Source organism: Gouania willdenowi, chromosome 11 (assembly GCF_900634775.1).
Source record: "Gouania willdenowi chromosome 11, fGouWil2.1, whole genome shotgun sequence".
NCBI classification, from domain to species: domain Eukaryota; kingdom Metazoa; phylum Chordata; class Actinopteri; order Blenniiformes; family Gobiesocidae; genus Gouania; species Gouania willdenowi.
This window is the reverse complement of record NC_041054.1, coordinates 3401929-3417281: the sequence shown is the minus strand read 5'-3', so window position 1 is coordinate 3417281 and position 15353 is coordinate 3401929. Positions and strand designations below refer to the sequence as shown.

Below are 15353 nucleotides of genomic sequence, written 5' to 3'. Positions count from 1 at the left end.
TCCCTCAAAAAAATAAAAATAAATAAATAACATCCCAGTGCAGAATGAAAGTGTGGAGCCTGGATTTATTACAGGTGTCTTTAAATACAGCACAGCAGGTTTCTTTAATGTCCAAAAAACTGCAGCTTAAAGTCATGAAAAGGCCTGAATAATATCTGTGTAAACATGAGGCACACTGGTAAACACAGGTTATACATTCATCAAATCAAAGAATAACAATAGAATCAATAGTAATACCGCGTAGCTTCCCATAAACCTTCAACAGGTTGGTCTTCCTGTATTTAAATAAAACTGGAAACATTCCCTCTTTAACCTTTGAATTAAAGGCACACCACAAGCTGCCTGAGGAAAAAAACACTTCCAATCAAGAAGGTGCATGGTTTTGTCTATAAAATTCTGTTTGTGAGGGAAAATATTTTCAGAAAATACCTGAAGGTGGAGTCAGTTTAAAGTGCAAATAACATCCTGTTTCAGTTTACAGTTTTCCCTGTTTAGTTTCTGCTTTCCCTTAAATCTTTGTGTCACAGGAACGATGGCAGGATCATCCCGACGGGCGCTCAGCGGGCTTCGTGTCCTTCGGTGGTTCCTGATGGAAGATCTCCCTCATTCGAGCCACGCAGACGTCAGTGGCGACATCCGTCTCCTTGGCGAGCTGCGACAGACTGAGGAAGCCGTGAGGCAGGTCCTCCACCACCGTCAGACTCACGGGCTGACCCATCGCTCGCAGCTTCTTCGCAAACATCACAGAGTCGTCCAGTAAGGCGTCCAGAGCGGAGGCCTGAGTGAGGAAACGCACACGCACATGTCACCTTCAGACAACGTTCAACAGAAGAAAAGCTTGAGTTCCGTTTAAAGAATCTTTAATTTCCAATTAGAAAAACTTGTTTTCCATGAATAATCCTAATATTCCTATTCTATTACAAATGCAAATGTTTCATAAAAAATAAATAAAAATAAAAATTGCAATCAAAAATCATTTTTAGAAAAATACGAAAATAAAATTCCAAATTTCTGAAACAAAAATTCTATTTTTCAGGAAAAGAAATCCTAGTTTTCCATTTTTAAAAAATATTAGTTTTTAATTAAAAAAAAACTTTTTCCATAAAGAATACTCCAAGAAAAACAAAATCCTAATTTTCTACTTATGAAATAAATCTTAATTTCCCATTATACAATCTTGTTTTTAATACAAAAACCCTAATATTGAAAAATAATAATAAATACCTATTTTTGATTTTAAAAAAATCCTTATTTTTGATTAAAAATCTTTAATTTCTATTAAAAACCTTAATTCTAAGTATTTTTTTCCCCACTTTCTATTAAAAACTTTTTTCCCCACAAGGAATCCAAGGAATTCCAATAAAAACAATCTCTATTTTCTATTAAAAAGTCTACAGTAATTTTACATGAAACCTTTTTCCGAAAAAGAATCTTTATACTCCAATAAAAACAATACTTATTTTCTATTAAAAAGCCATCCATTGAAGAAAATCTTAATTCACCATAAAAAAAAATCCTTATTTTATTATTCCCTATTATATATTCCTTATCAAAAATCCTTCTTTTCCATACATGGTCCTTCCACTCCTCCTCACCACGATGTGCACTGGTGGCAGTCCTCTCAGCAGAGCCTCTGGTGCCAGCAGTGGGGACACGAAGGGGTTCCTGATTAAAGGGCAGGACGTCAGGTTCACAAAGGCCAAACTCTCAGAGCGCAGCGGTGCAAAGCCTTCTGGGTAGCCCACGGCCTCTGTGGGGTCGCCGCGAGCGTGTGCTGAGCTCGTCGATGCTCGTCTTGGTGTCAACGCCAGTGAGGACGAACTGCCCGACGCACGCGCTGGTCCCAGAAAAGACTGGATCCAGTTGGAGGCTCCCTGGGTGAGGTCCCCTAGCAGCACGGCTGTGTCCCGACAGAAGGCGCTTAGGTTGGGACACTCGGCTGCAGGCGTTACCGCATCACTGTCGACACCTGAGAGAGAGGAGGGCAGCGATTGGTCAGCAAGGATTGATGGGAAGACAGGAAAACACACGTGAGTACACACAACATCAGCCATGAAAACTCAATGGACACGGTTACATGATGTTTTTTAATTTCAAATTAATTATCAGAAATTAAATATCCGTTATTAATTATTCAAAATTAATTCTCCGGATCTAATTATACTATTATAATATTATTATAATTTTCCTCTATAAGCTCATTGTTAAGCTTCCCTCAGTTCATACATAAACTCTACCTCAAAGCAGTTCCAGCAGCAGCGTGAAGTACCTTAGTGCTAATGATACGTGACACAGCACACACACACGCACACACGCGCACACACACACACACGCACCTGCATATGCGTTCAGGCATTTCGCAAGAACACCCAGAGGCAGCAGTGGGTCGATGAGGGTGAGCAGGCGGGAGGGCGAGGCGTCGGTGGTGAGCAGGGTGGCGGGGTAGGCCGCCATGATGCCGTCGGCCACGCGTATGCCGGTGGATAAGGCCTTCATGGACACGGTGATGCAGAGGTTTCCACCGGCGCTGTCGCCCGCCAGACAAACTCGCTCTGCAGTGGAGCCTGAGACACACACACACAGGTTTTATTTTATTCAAACATCTTTTTTCAGGAAATTGACTTTGAAATTTCCATCAAAAAAGTTGTCTGTATAAATGAAACCATAACATATTATATGACAACACAGGCTGCATAAGAAGTGACAGAGCTTGAGAGCTCAGAGATGAATCTGTAAGCCTGTGAGCTTATCTCTCCACTAATGTATCTGTAATTAAAACAGCCACAGAATAAGGTTCCCTGTTTGGTCCAAGCACACATTTTAAATAATAAACTGTTAAAATGTCTTAGGAGCACAGGGAAGGAGCAGAGCCACAGAAATTGATTTTAAAAGGCTTAAATGTTAGCTTTACACTCCCATTAACCTTCACAAATTTAGAAGATATTCAACTTTTTAATACCTTTGCTTTAAAAACATTAAATATGCATTAGGTATGCATGCTTACTTGCATTAAAATACCTTTATCAGCAGTGGCTCTCAAAATTTTGCATGAAAAATGGGTTAAAAAGTTACTTTTATAGAAAAAGGTTAAAAGGAAAAGGAAAAAAAGCGACTATTCTTCTTCAAAAATCATAAAAATAATGGAAAATGTGCAATCACTTATTTTAGAACAGTAATAATAATAAAAAATAGAGTGCAAAGAAAAAACAATGTTTCTTTATTTTAATGCTTAGTGTTCGTAACGTCACGCCCCCCTGGGGGAGTTTGGGAACCACTGCTTTAAAACATGTTGCATCCAAAGAAAGTGATTAAAAACTGACCTTTGGTGTAGAATCATGAGAGTATGGCATTTTGGCAACAACCAAAATCGCTTCAAAATAAAAGCACATTATCTCAATAGCCGTTAGTTATACTAAAAAGCACATTAGAGGGTGAATTGGTGTCACTGACCAAGCAGGTGGCAGTTCTTCAGAGCCCAGCAGTAAGCGTAGAAACACTCCTCCAGTGCTCGGGGAAACGGAGCCTCTGGAGACAGAGAGTAGTCCACGGACAGGATGGGGACGCTCATTAGTTTGGACCAGCTCCGCAGATAATTCTGAAAACACACAGAAGGTAGGGTGGGGATTTAAAAAATAAATAAACCCAGTGACGTTGACTTTGTGAGAGAAGCTGACAGAAAGTCCTGCACCTCGTGGGATTTGGACGTCTGAGCCACAAAGCCTCCTCCGTGGAAGTGGATGAGCAGCGAGGGGGAGCGAGGCTGCGGCTGTACCCAGGGCAGGTGGACGATGGACGGAGGGTCCGATCGGGACAAAGCCAGGAGCTCCTCGCTGTCCTAACAGAGAACAGACACATTGGTAACCTGATGTTTACATTCATAAGCGACACTTGTTGGACTTTGTTAAAATATCTTCATCAAAGGGTAACTGTAGTGAAAATCTATATAACTAAAAATGTTTTTAATATATTACCAATAAACAAAATGTGCACCTTTAAAAAAAAAAAAAAAAAACACACACACACATTAAAAGGTTTTTTAGAATGATTTTATACCTTCTGGCATAAGTATCCCGTACCAATATCATGAAGCCAACGTCTGGATAAACCTGATTTGGTGTCAATATTTGGGTTAGAGATGTAAAAGAAATTTTACTGCGGGGTTTTTCTCCTGTTGTTATAGCAACCATTAGCTTTACACTCCACCATTGTTCAGAAACTGTAGACCAATGGAACACTGTTGCCTCGCAACAGCTAACAGGAATCAATGAATGTCTGTCATATCCTGACCAAAATGGCGTCTCCCCATAGTTTATGCCTGGTACAAAATCATTATGGAAAGTCCTTTTAATGTGTGTTTTTTATTTTATAAAAAGGTGCACATATTTTGTTTATTAGTAACACATTAAACATATTTTTTGTTACTACAGATACCCTTTAATCATGAATTATTTATATTTTTGATGAAATAAATCAAAACATATTGAAATATCAATACTTCTTATTTCATTTTATTATCAGTAAAAAATTAAAGTTGACAATATTTTATTCATAATTTCAAAGAATTGTGTAGTTTGAATGTGCTTAAACTGGCTGTATTTGACCTTTCCATCCTCACCTGACCATCCCGCAGGTCATAGGAAATCAGGCGCATGTGCACGGGCCCAGGGCCCCAGTGAGCGACAGGAGGGGACACGGTAATGGACAGACTGGGGTCAGAGGCCAGAGGCAGACGCAGCGCCACAGGAGGAATGGTCAGAGGGAAGTTCACCTGCACTTGGTTGGAGGCCATCCTGGTGAAGCCCTGGACACACAGAGACCAGTTAAACCACGTGGGGAGCTTCAGTCCGTCACACAGTGATAAGGACGCATCTGTGACCCTGCCTACTGTGATCAGGCCGGACTCTGTCAGGTTCCAGAAGGACTTCCAGAACCGCATGTCCAGATTCTGGGTGATCCGTTCAAACTCGGCGCCACGCAGCTCCGGATCAATGACGTACTTCCCTGAGGTGAGGAGAGAGAGAGCGGCGATACCTGCAGAGGGTTGACAGAAAAGAAGAAACAGAATCAGAGGGAAGTATCACATCTTCATCAGCAAATCATCACCCAAATATACTGTATATATATATAAACAGTTTTTATTGATCACACGTAAAAATGGATGGAAGATAATGCGTAACTACGTAAAAACACTTCAATGCATCCGTTTACAGGACTCCACGTCCCACAATGCAATACGCAAAACCTTTCCAACAATGTCAATAAACCAAGCAATTACAGTGGAGGTCAACTTTTGAGCAGCAATTTTTTTTACGCCTTTTTTTCTTATTCGAGCAAATGATCTTCGATTTATTGATTTATGAGGCCCACATTGTGTTTGTCAGATTAAACATTATCGCCCCATAGTTGTGTTGTCATATATGGAAAATAAAGTAAAAACAAATGAACAACTATGGTACTAATACCTGCTACTACTAATATACAAATCCCCCAAAAATTGAATTTCAATAGGTGGCATTTCCATGGCATTTTTCAAGTAAAACGTGTAGGAGTGTGGCTAACGGACAGTCTTGCGACGTAATCTTGTGTGATTTCAGCGTAACCCTAATTTATCTGAAGAATATAAATGTAAAATTTAGTAATGGGTGTTGACTCTATTAACCATACTTAACATGTTTGATAACTTTTTGTGAAGTTAAACAGCCAGTAAAGTCATCTAAACAGGGAAAGACGATGAAATGCTAAAGTGTAACGTGACGCAGAAACAGGTAAACACTGAAACGAAATTGGTGGAATTTTCAAATGGAAAATCGCAGTGCGTACTAATGTCAAAGTCAGAAATGTAATTAAGTCAGTTAATGTTAGGAGAGATGAGGCTGAAAAACAAAAACAAACTGACCTAATCCAGACTGCTGTTTACCAAAAGTCTCTCCATAGGAAACCATGCTTATGACTACAGTCTGGAGGAACGGCCGAAGTTGAGGTGAGAACTGTGAAAACACATCTATTAGGTACTTCCAGTGAAACAACACACAGGTTTTTTTTAATAGGTGTTACTTCCTGGACCATGAATCGTCCTGCGAGTAGCAGACGGTGGTGAATGTCAGCTGACCTGAAAGCCCAGGCAGCGTCCGTAGAAACACGCCTTGTGCATGGAGCTATACTCCTGCACGAAGCAGTTACTCAGCTCGCGGTCGTGCAGCGAGTACAGCTGCCCGCAGTGGTTGTCGTTGATGAGGCGCTGGGCCAGGTGCAGCAGGGCTCGCAGCTGGCAGAGGGCGCTGCAGTACGCCTCCATCTCTGCAGCGTTGTGCTCCTCCCTGAAGAAAGCACTGCCGTGATTGGCCACGATGTACTGGCCTTTCTGAATGATGTGCAAGAGGCAGGACAGCAAGACCTGGGAAAAGGAAGAGAAACCTAGGACAGTGGTTCAGAAGAGGCATGCCCCCGGTGGGCACTGAAGGTACTGCATATAGACTGACTATAGGATTATTACTAAACAAACACATTTAATCAGTTAATGTCTAAAGGAAACAGTGAAACAAATCAACAAACAATAATTCCAGCAAGTTCATTTTGTCTTCTTTTTTTAAATAATATGTTAAGGTTTCATTTATTCAGACAACTTTCTTTCCGGAAATGTTTCTTTGAAATTTACTTTGATCTCCTGACATGTTTCGACTGCCAACTGACAGTCTTCCTCAGAGGCATCTGCTGATCACTTCGATGTGTCCTTATGAGTTCTTTCTGGGCACAACCTGTCTGTCAGGCTGGCCACCCCCCCACCTGTCACCCGATGGTTTCTGGAGAAGAAACCATACTGAAACATGTCAGGAGATCAAAGTAAATTTCCTGAAAAAAAGTTGCCTGAAAAATGAAACCTTACCATATTAGGTCAACAAAGAATAGACAAAAACAATCATCTGATCCAGCTCCACCTCGGGCTCATCTTTGTAGCTCTGTATGGACTTTTCAGATGAGGAGGAAAATAAAACACACAATCACCTGAATTACAGCATGTTATTTGTTCGAGATAAATAAATATTTATGTTATCATCTGAGTGCATTCAGTGCAAACACCAATAAACATTAGATAACTAATGTAATTTCACTATATGTACACTATATGTTGTATAAAATTTTATTCTCAAAATATTACGACTTTAATCATGAAATATTGTGACTGTAATCTCATAAAATTACGATTTTATTAAGATGACTTTAATCTCATAAAATTACAACTTTATTATTAAAATATTACGACTTAAATCTTATAGTGCCCAGATTTTCTTTATTTTAATATGGCCCCAATACACCGTTGTACGTTTTAATGGAGGAGAGACTCAAAAAATAAGTAGGATTGAATGAGGTGATGACCCTAACGCTAATCCTAATCCTAATCCTACAGCACAATCAATGGTGAAACTCATTTGGTACCTTAACCAGGCTGCGGTAGCCGTTCCCCGGCATCTGTGCATCAAAATCATAGTGATGGTAGACGGCGGTGAAGCTGGCCACCACAGGCTCCAGGGCCTGGCCGTGCTCCTGGATCTGCTTGATGCACGTGGCCAGACGCTGCGTAGCGGGGCTGTACGTAGAGTCGGAAAGCTCAGAGAAGAGAGAAATGTTGTCTTCACATGTTTGCTTCAATGATGCAAACACAAGCTTATAATCCATGCCGGAGTCTGTGAGGAGAGACAAAGAAAGAACGAGAGCATCATGTTTATAGCTGCAGACATGTGACATCAACTGATGCAACAACAGCCAAAGGCAAAAGATAACACGTTGATTCCACTGGTGTCAAGGGTCGCAGTGACTGTGCAGCCTGAGGGGGAAAAACAGGTTCCTCAAGGATCGACTTAACAAACTCTCTGACATTTAAATAAAATCAACACAAATGATACTTTTACTCAAGACAATGGCAGCATTTTAGTAGCTCGAGTCGAAGCCAAAACAAAAAAAGATCATTTAAAAAAATATTTAACATTTTTGAATGTGTAATTAAATCAACTGATAAAGTTAGACACTGATTTCTTTCTTTCTTAGTTGTAGTCTATCATTTAAACCACACATTTTTCAATTAAGATGTCAGTAAAATGTCCTTGGGTCAAATTTATGATGTCACTTCTTTGTTAAAACAGTATTAGACAAAAAGAAAAGAAAATCTATCACAAAAACATTTATTTTGAGTAATAATAATATGTTTTTTATTTAATTTTAAACAATTAAATGTGAATGATTCAAGACCGAAAAAAAATCATCATAAATATTCAACAGCAAAACATAATGTAAACGTCCAACTAAAAAGAGGTTTATTTGAGATTTTGTAACATGTAAAAATCAAACAACAAAAGATCTGATTCAAAACATCACAAGGCAAAGTCCAACATCTAAAATTGCCAAAACATCAAATAATTGTCATAAAACGTCTAGTTAATGTTGCACAAGCAACACAAGCAAAAACTACAAAATACTTGAATAAAAAAGGCTTAAACTAGATTAAAAAAAGGGTTGTATTCAAGTTTAACAACATAAAACTGCTGTAGGTAATAACACCAGGACACTGCAGTAAAGAAGCCCTGTGCTGGTGGCCGCCCCCCCAGTACAGTTTCATGTTCTCCCAGTGTGTGGGGTCCATTTTAATCAGAGATAATTGACTTTAAAAGATGTTGAGTGATCGGGTGTGAGGGCCTGTTTGTTTACAGCGGGAGGAGGAGGAGTTACATTTTGTGTCAAAACATTTTTTTGTTTTTAATCTAAACTGTGGTGGTTTATCTAAATTCCATTAAAAATTAATTTGTTTCATCAGCTGACTCATGTTTTTTTCTTTCTATCTGCAGCTTCGTCACAGACGGCTGAGGACGTCACGGTCTGAGATGTTCGTACGTTCTGAACCAAATACACACCGCCCCGTTCCAGATTGGGAACTGGATAGAGGTAAAAAGGACTCCAATACACGCCACCAACGTGTGAGAAATTCAGCCAATCAGGAGGAGCTCAAAGTAGAGGAATTTCTTTCAGTATCGAGGTTTAAAACCAAAACTAACTGATCATAAAAGTATACTTTTTTTTTTAATACAACATATGGAAAATACTGTCACTGCACATCAATGTGTGTATTTAGCTGTATGTCCAATTTAATCGACTTCTACAGAAACAAATATGTTAATTATCTTTTCAGTCAATGTGCTTTATTAAAAGTTTTCTGCTTCATCTTCTTTCTCATTTCAGATATTTGACTGGCTGATAAATAGAAATCATACCAAAACGTGTTAAATAGGGTCAATAATAGAGTCATACAATCTTATAATTTTATATTTATTTGTTTCAGATGACTTACAGTGGGTTTATGCTTAAATCAGGCGAGATTGTAACATGCCACTTGTTTGTTTAACTTGTTAAACAGGAAAAATACCAATAAAATGTGTGACATCGCCCCAAAAACATGTGAAGGTTCAGTCTGTCTTATTTTCATTTTATGTTCAGTAAAATATCGACAAAGAGAATTATTCCCAATTTTTGCACTAAATCTTGTGCAGTTGTGTGATTAAATAGTGCGATATTTTGAACAGAATTATGAGCAAAATTTGACATATTTGCCCGTTTCCTACTCTTGCTGGACATTCAATCACTCGTTTTGCAAGGAAAATATTATATTCTATGAATTTATTTTTCAATTTTGTATTCATAAGTTGATTTTTTTTTTTCATGTTTTTAATAAAACAAATGGTATATTGTAAAAATACAAAACTGAATCATAATTGAAATGCACCAGCTGTCATTTGTTACTCATATTTTCAAAAATGTACAGTCCACTGACATTATCAGAAACACTTTTTTAAAGATTACGTTTACAACCCAATGGCTGCTTTTCTTTTAACGACCTGCCCCCAGTATCCTGACATATCAGCTTTCCTTTTCCTCTCCTTCCTGCTGACCACATACTGTTAAACACTATTTATTTACACAAACTACTTCACAATCTGAACCAAACACCAGGTTTTACCCACAGCCCTTTAAACAGCAGTAAACATCGCTTTGCTAGGAGTGACAACTTTCACCCTGTTGCTTCCTGTTTATTTAAATAATTATTCAACCGTTAACGAGCCACGACACACACACGCACACGCCGCCTGCTGTTACAGCCGCCTGTATTTCCTGAAAACGCTGAAAATTGTGGAAAAAACGATAAATAAAGCGACTCTGGTGTGTTTTGAAGCCTTCGCTCACCCTGACGCATCCTCTTCCTCTCAGCTGTGACGGTGACTGACAGGGGCGCGCACGCACGCACTGAGCTCGGACACGTCGCGTCAATGCGGCGCGTTCACGACAGTTTCGTTTCGTTTCGTTTCAAAACATAAAAAAAAATAAATAAATATGTATATATATATATATTAATTAAAAAGCCTTTTCAACATTTAGCAACTAATCGCGTTTACAAAACGTATGTGATTTTTTTTAACGTTATTTTTATGTCACCGTTGAATCTGAATTTTATATCTAAATCTAAAAAGAAAATTATAAAAAGAAATCTAAATCTAAATGCTAAATGTTAGATTTCAATGTTTAATCTAAATGTAAATGTAAATGTTAGATCTTCATTGTTTAATCGAAATTGAAATATTAGATAAAAATAAAAATGTTGACTCAAAATGTTAAATGCTAAATCTAAATGGTGAATTTGCATATTAGCTAAATATTTAATTTTACCCGTGACATTTAGATTTAACATTTAACATTTACATTTAGATTTCACATTTAGCATTTAGCTTCAACATTTATATTTAATTGTAACATTTAGATTTAAAATTGTCACAAATTTCGATAATATTGCTGTAAATCTGGTCAAAGTAACATAAAACGTCAATCACACATACATTTTATTTACAATGTATTTGGTAAGTTTATTTGTTTTTGGAAACATTTCTCAACCCCCCCCCTTCTCTTTTTATGTAAAATGGTTCAGTCCACCTGCTCCTCAGACATGCTGCCGCTAGAGGAGGTGAGATGTGTCAGAAAGTTCAGACAGGAGAACGATAGAAGTAAAGTTTCTACAGTATGTTACCCAGTTAATTCTTCCACAGCCAAGGTGGGTCTGATAGTGGTTCATGTGATGGAAAGTTCTAAAACATTAGCCTTTATCTATTCCTATATTTCTACATACTTTAGCTAGCTCACGTTTCTCCCCATAGTAGCTCATATTTCTGAGGAAAACTCTGGATTTTTACATTTCACTGTTGTTTTAGTTCAAACTAATCAATGCAGGCAAATGTTTAGTAGCAGCTCTGCTCACTTTCAATCAGTCAAAAATGATGCATGTTGATTCCAACAGACACATCAAAATCAGCAACAGCTGCCTGTCAACCCCCTGAACACGCCCAAGTACCCCCAGAGGAAGGAGGTGAGCAGTTGCAATAAATTAATCGATTATTAAAGAATGAAAATTGTTCTGAAGAAAAAAAAGCTAATAGTCTGTATTTATTTCAGAACAATTTGAACATACATGGAGTTTGCGGGGGCATTTACTGTAAGTGCCATAAATAATTAAATAAATAAATGTATTTGTTTTTAAAAAAAAATACAACTTATTTTTTGGCGCTCTTCTTTTGTTACGCAATTCTTCTTCACAATGTAAATGGTGAAGTGACACTGCACCCAACAGTTCATATACGTATGGTACTGCAGCAAAGATGAAGCAGAAAGCGGCCGCCGACCTGATTTTATCATGAATTTACAACAATAAACAATGCGTCAACGCAAGTTTTGCATTATTATATATGTTACACACATTGTGGTTGGTGCGAATCTCGAGACGGTCTATACATATATTTAATTCTATTTTTTCTTTTGCACCCCCTGGCCAGAATCTCAAACTCCGCCTATAAATTTGAATGCAAAATATAGCCAGAAAATTATAAAGTTTTGGATGTGTTTTATTTTCGACTGAAATCCCCAAAAAAATCTAAATTTCCAAAAAAAATAACATATATATTTTTTGTTTTTAAAGAGAGAGATTAATTAATTTAATTTAATTTAATTCACCAATTAACTATAGTGAAAAATATCATTAAATTGTATAGATAGGGTTAAAACAGTATCAACATTTTTTGTAGATTATTTAGATTCAAGTAACTTGTAATTTAATTGATGTAAATCAACATAATTTAGTTTTCACAGATGTCATTGAAGTGATCTATTAAGTGTCAGTGTTATCAGAGGGCATCTGAGTGACCGTTGTTTATCCAACATATCTGTGTTACGTACTCAGGGGTAAACCCTCACATGCTGGTGCTCTCCTCTGCTGCGCGACGCCATAAACAGACCGTGTTGTGGCTTCGCTTGTTTCCGGCCTCCGTCCGTGCCCTCCTAAACTTTCCTTCAAACCCATCACATTAAATAATTATCCAAATCTCGCTTTAAAAGGGCACAAAATTTGATTCTCCGCTCTGTCCTTTGTAGCACAATCAAGAGTTGGAAGCTAGGGAAAGGACTAACTTAAATGTGTTTGTGTCATGAGATTAAGAAGTCCCTGAGTCACTGTGAGTTTGTCCGTCACTAATAATAGGCGGTCACAGGAAGGAGGAAAATGCTTTTTTTTTGTCAATGAATTCTCTTCCTCTCCATGACTCAGCAGCTTCAAAATCCCCTTTTACATCACAACGCAGTGAGGTGTGTTTTTACACACAACACAAATATGCGTGCAGCAGCTCACACGTCTTTAAACCAATTTACCAGAATATTTAATGCAATTGGGAAACACAGCCAGACGTGATTTAGGTTAGTTATCAAACGATTCACAGTTTGGTTCTTTAGCTTGTTTAGGGAACCTTTGCAAAGGAAATATTATCCATTTGCTGCGAATTGCTCATATTTTTAATCAGTTACTGAGGCCCTTTAATCAATAAGTAAGTCATTAGGCTTATTCATTGACATAATAGAGGGACATTTATCGGTAAATTTTGTCACTAAAAGAAGCGATAATCCTCTTGTTAGTGAAGGCCAGGCTTCTGCAGTTTAGTATCACTATTGAGTAAAATGTATCCAAAAACACATATTAAGCCGATGAAAATACAAAACAATGACAAAAGTACACATAAATGAATGCAAAAATAAAATATGACAACAATAATGCACAAAATTGCTCCCAAAACATATTAAACAACAACAAAAACACAGTAAATGTCTCCAGAAAAAGAAAACAACATACAAAAATGAGGGACACATATACAAAATGACTACAAAAGTACACATAAGTTATTTCAAAAACACAATATGACAAAAAAAATACATAATTACTCGCAAAACACACAAGACAACAAAAAAAACACAGTTAATGATTCTAAAAAACAACAAAAAACCAAAAACAGAAAACAACTATCACACAAAATGAGAGAGAAATATAGTAAATGATAATAAGAATGCAGAAAATAACAGAATAATATCCAAAACAACAATATGAAATTACCCAAATGAATTGCGGCTCTCAATCTAATTTTATACGCCCCCCAAAGTAAATGACAAGATAAAAACACAGAAAATATTCCAAAAACACAAAAAATTACTCCACAATCCCACAGTACTAACAAACAAGCAAAGCGACAACAGAAATACACACACAAAAAAAACGCAAAATGACGCACACACAAATACACAATCTGACTCCAAAAAATATATTTTTTACAGGAAAAATACACAGAAAGACAACAAAAATGCACAAAATGCTTCACAATGAGCAAGACGACAACAAACATACACAGAATGAGAGAAAAACACACAAAATTACTATAGAAACTCTTTGTTCTTTCCTGTATCTATGCTCAGATCGCTCATTATTCTAAATGTTGACATGAATGTTGATCATGTGACCCTCTGATCAAACAAATTTTTCGGCCCCGCTGTAATAATAGTTGCCTTCCTCTTTTGTACACAGTCATACGACAACATTTGTAGCAGCTTGGAATGTTGTTATCACACAAAAATAAAATTTTGATGAATGAAAACAATTCACAAAGATCTACTATGAGTTGTTTAATGTACAAATAGAATACAGTTTAAACAATTGTATAAAAAGAGGTTAAAGTCATACACAGTATATAAAAGGTCAAATAAGATACTACAGTGCAAAGGCTACAGAGTGTAACAATGCAATGTAATGTTTTTTGTTTGTTTTTTCCTTAGTGTGTGTTAGATGTTAGGGGGAAAGTGTATGATCAGTGTGGTGACTGCTTGTGGGAAGAAGATGTTTCTGAGTCCTGTGCTGCGCCCGAATAGTCCCTCCTATCTCCTTTCCTATCCACTGTTCCTTCACCCCTGGAAGTGTTTAAGTGGTGGTCATGATAAAGAGCGTCCGCGTTGTCTTTAAGCTGAGGAAAGGAGGCTCAATACTTCCTTTCTAACCTCCTTTAGACTAGGAAACACTGATGCATCCTTGACAAAAGGAGACCACATAATGCTGACCCACAATTATTTGTGGCAACAATATTTAAAAGGTAACACACACCCCAGCACTTACGGAAACTCACGATGACCGACAAGTTATGACCGATCATGTAAATTATCAATGCAATAATATGCCTTTGACAAACTTTAAATAAATAATCTTAAACCCATATATTATTATATGTAAGACATATTATCAGATTATAACTGACATAAAACAGACACTCAGTGGTTCAAGAAAAAGGGATCAGAGACATTTTTAGGCACATTCTGTTTTATTTATACATAATTCATATTAGTGAGTATGAGCAACCATTCTCAATGTGATGATCTTTACTTTCACTTTTGTTCCTCATAGCCTGGTCACCTCTTTTCCTTTGATTTACATTCAAACCTTGTGATATTTGAGATTATATCAGGGGAAGGTGTTATAAATGGGCTTTTAATAGTCCATTTTTTAGAAATTTGTCGTTTTTTTTACTACGTCAGACGTCACTAACCTTCGCGGCTGTCAGATTATTACGTCACCTGGTGGAAGTGCGTCTGATTGTCAAAACAAACGTGATGGCCTTTTCCTAAATCCTCTCCTAAGACCTTTCCTTAACCCTCTGACGTCATCCACGGGGTTATGGAAAAGTAGATAGGAAAGGAAATAGGAGGGACTATTCTATTCAGACGCCTGTCAAAGGTCAACAGGTCAAACAGGAGAAGCCAGGATGAGTCACGCAGTCCTTGGTGGATTAGGTTGTGAAGATTATACGAGGAATAAACTGATAAATATATTAACATACCAGGTTCTTTCTCACTGAGAAAATTTGGCTCAGGACAAATAAGAGAGTGTTTGTCTTGTAGTTAATAAAGCACCAGCTGCTTACATACGTTAGAGATCTGTGATGCAAGGTCAGGAAATGTTTGAA

The 15353-nt window shown here is 37.5% G+C and overlaps 1 protein-coding gene and 1 long non-coding RNA gene across 2 annotated transcripts; one reads left to right on the top strand and one right to left on the bottom strand.

Annotated features, from left to right (window-relative positions):
* Nucleotides 1–45: 45 nt before the first annotated feature.
* lipea (lipase, hormone-sensitive a) lies at nt 46–10342 on the bottom strand. Its single transcript, XM_028461422.1, has 11 exons — nt 10228–10342; nt 7435–7682; nt 6110–6394; nt 5897–5987; nt 4886–5031; nt 4616–4801; nt 3689–3835; nt 3451–3595; nt 2337–2564; nt 1596–1969; nt 46–778 (listed from the first exon to the last, which is right to left on the bottom strand). The coding sequence occupies exons 1-11, from the start codon at nt 10235–10237 to the stop codon at nt 542–544; spliced, it is 2097 nt and encodes a 698-aa protein (XP_028317223.1). The 5' UTR covers nt 10238–10342; the 3' UTR covers nt 46–541.
* LOC114472232 (uncharacterized) lies at nt 6335–11398 on the top strand. The gene is made up of 4 exons (XR_003675072.1): nt 6335–6460; nt 8838–8934; nt 10964–10999; nt 11330–11398. It is a non-coding gene; the product is annotated as an uncharacterized LOC114472232 (long non-coding RNA).
* The last annotated feature ends 3955 nt before the right edge of the window (nt 11399–15353 follow it).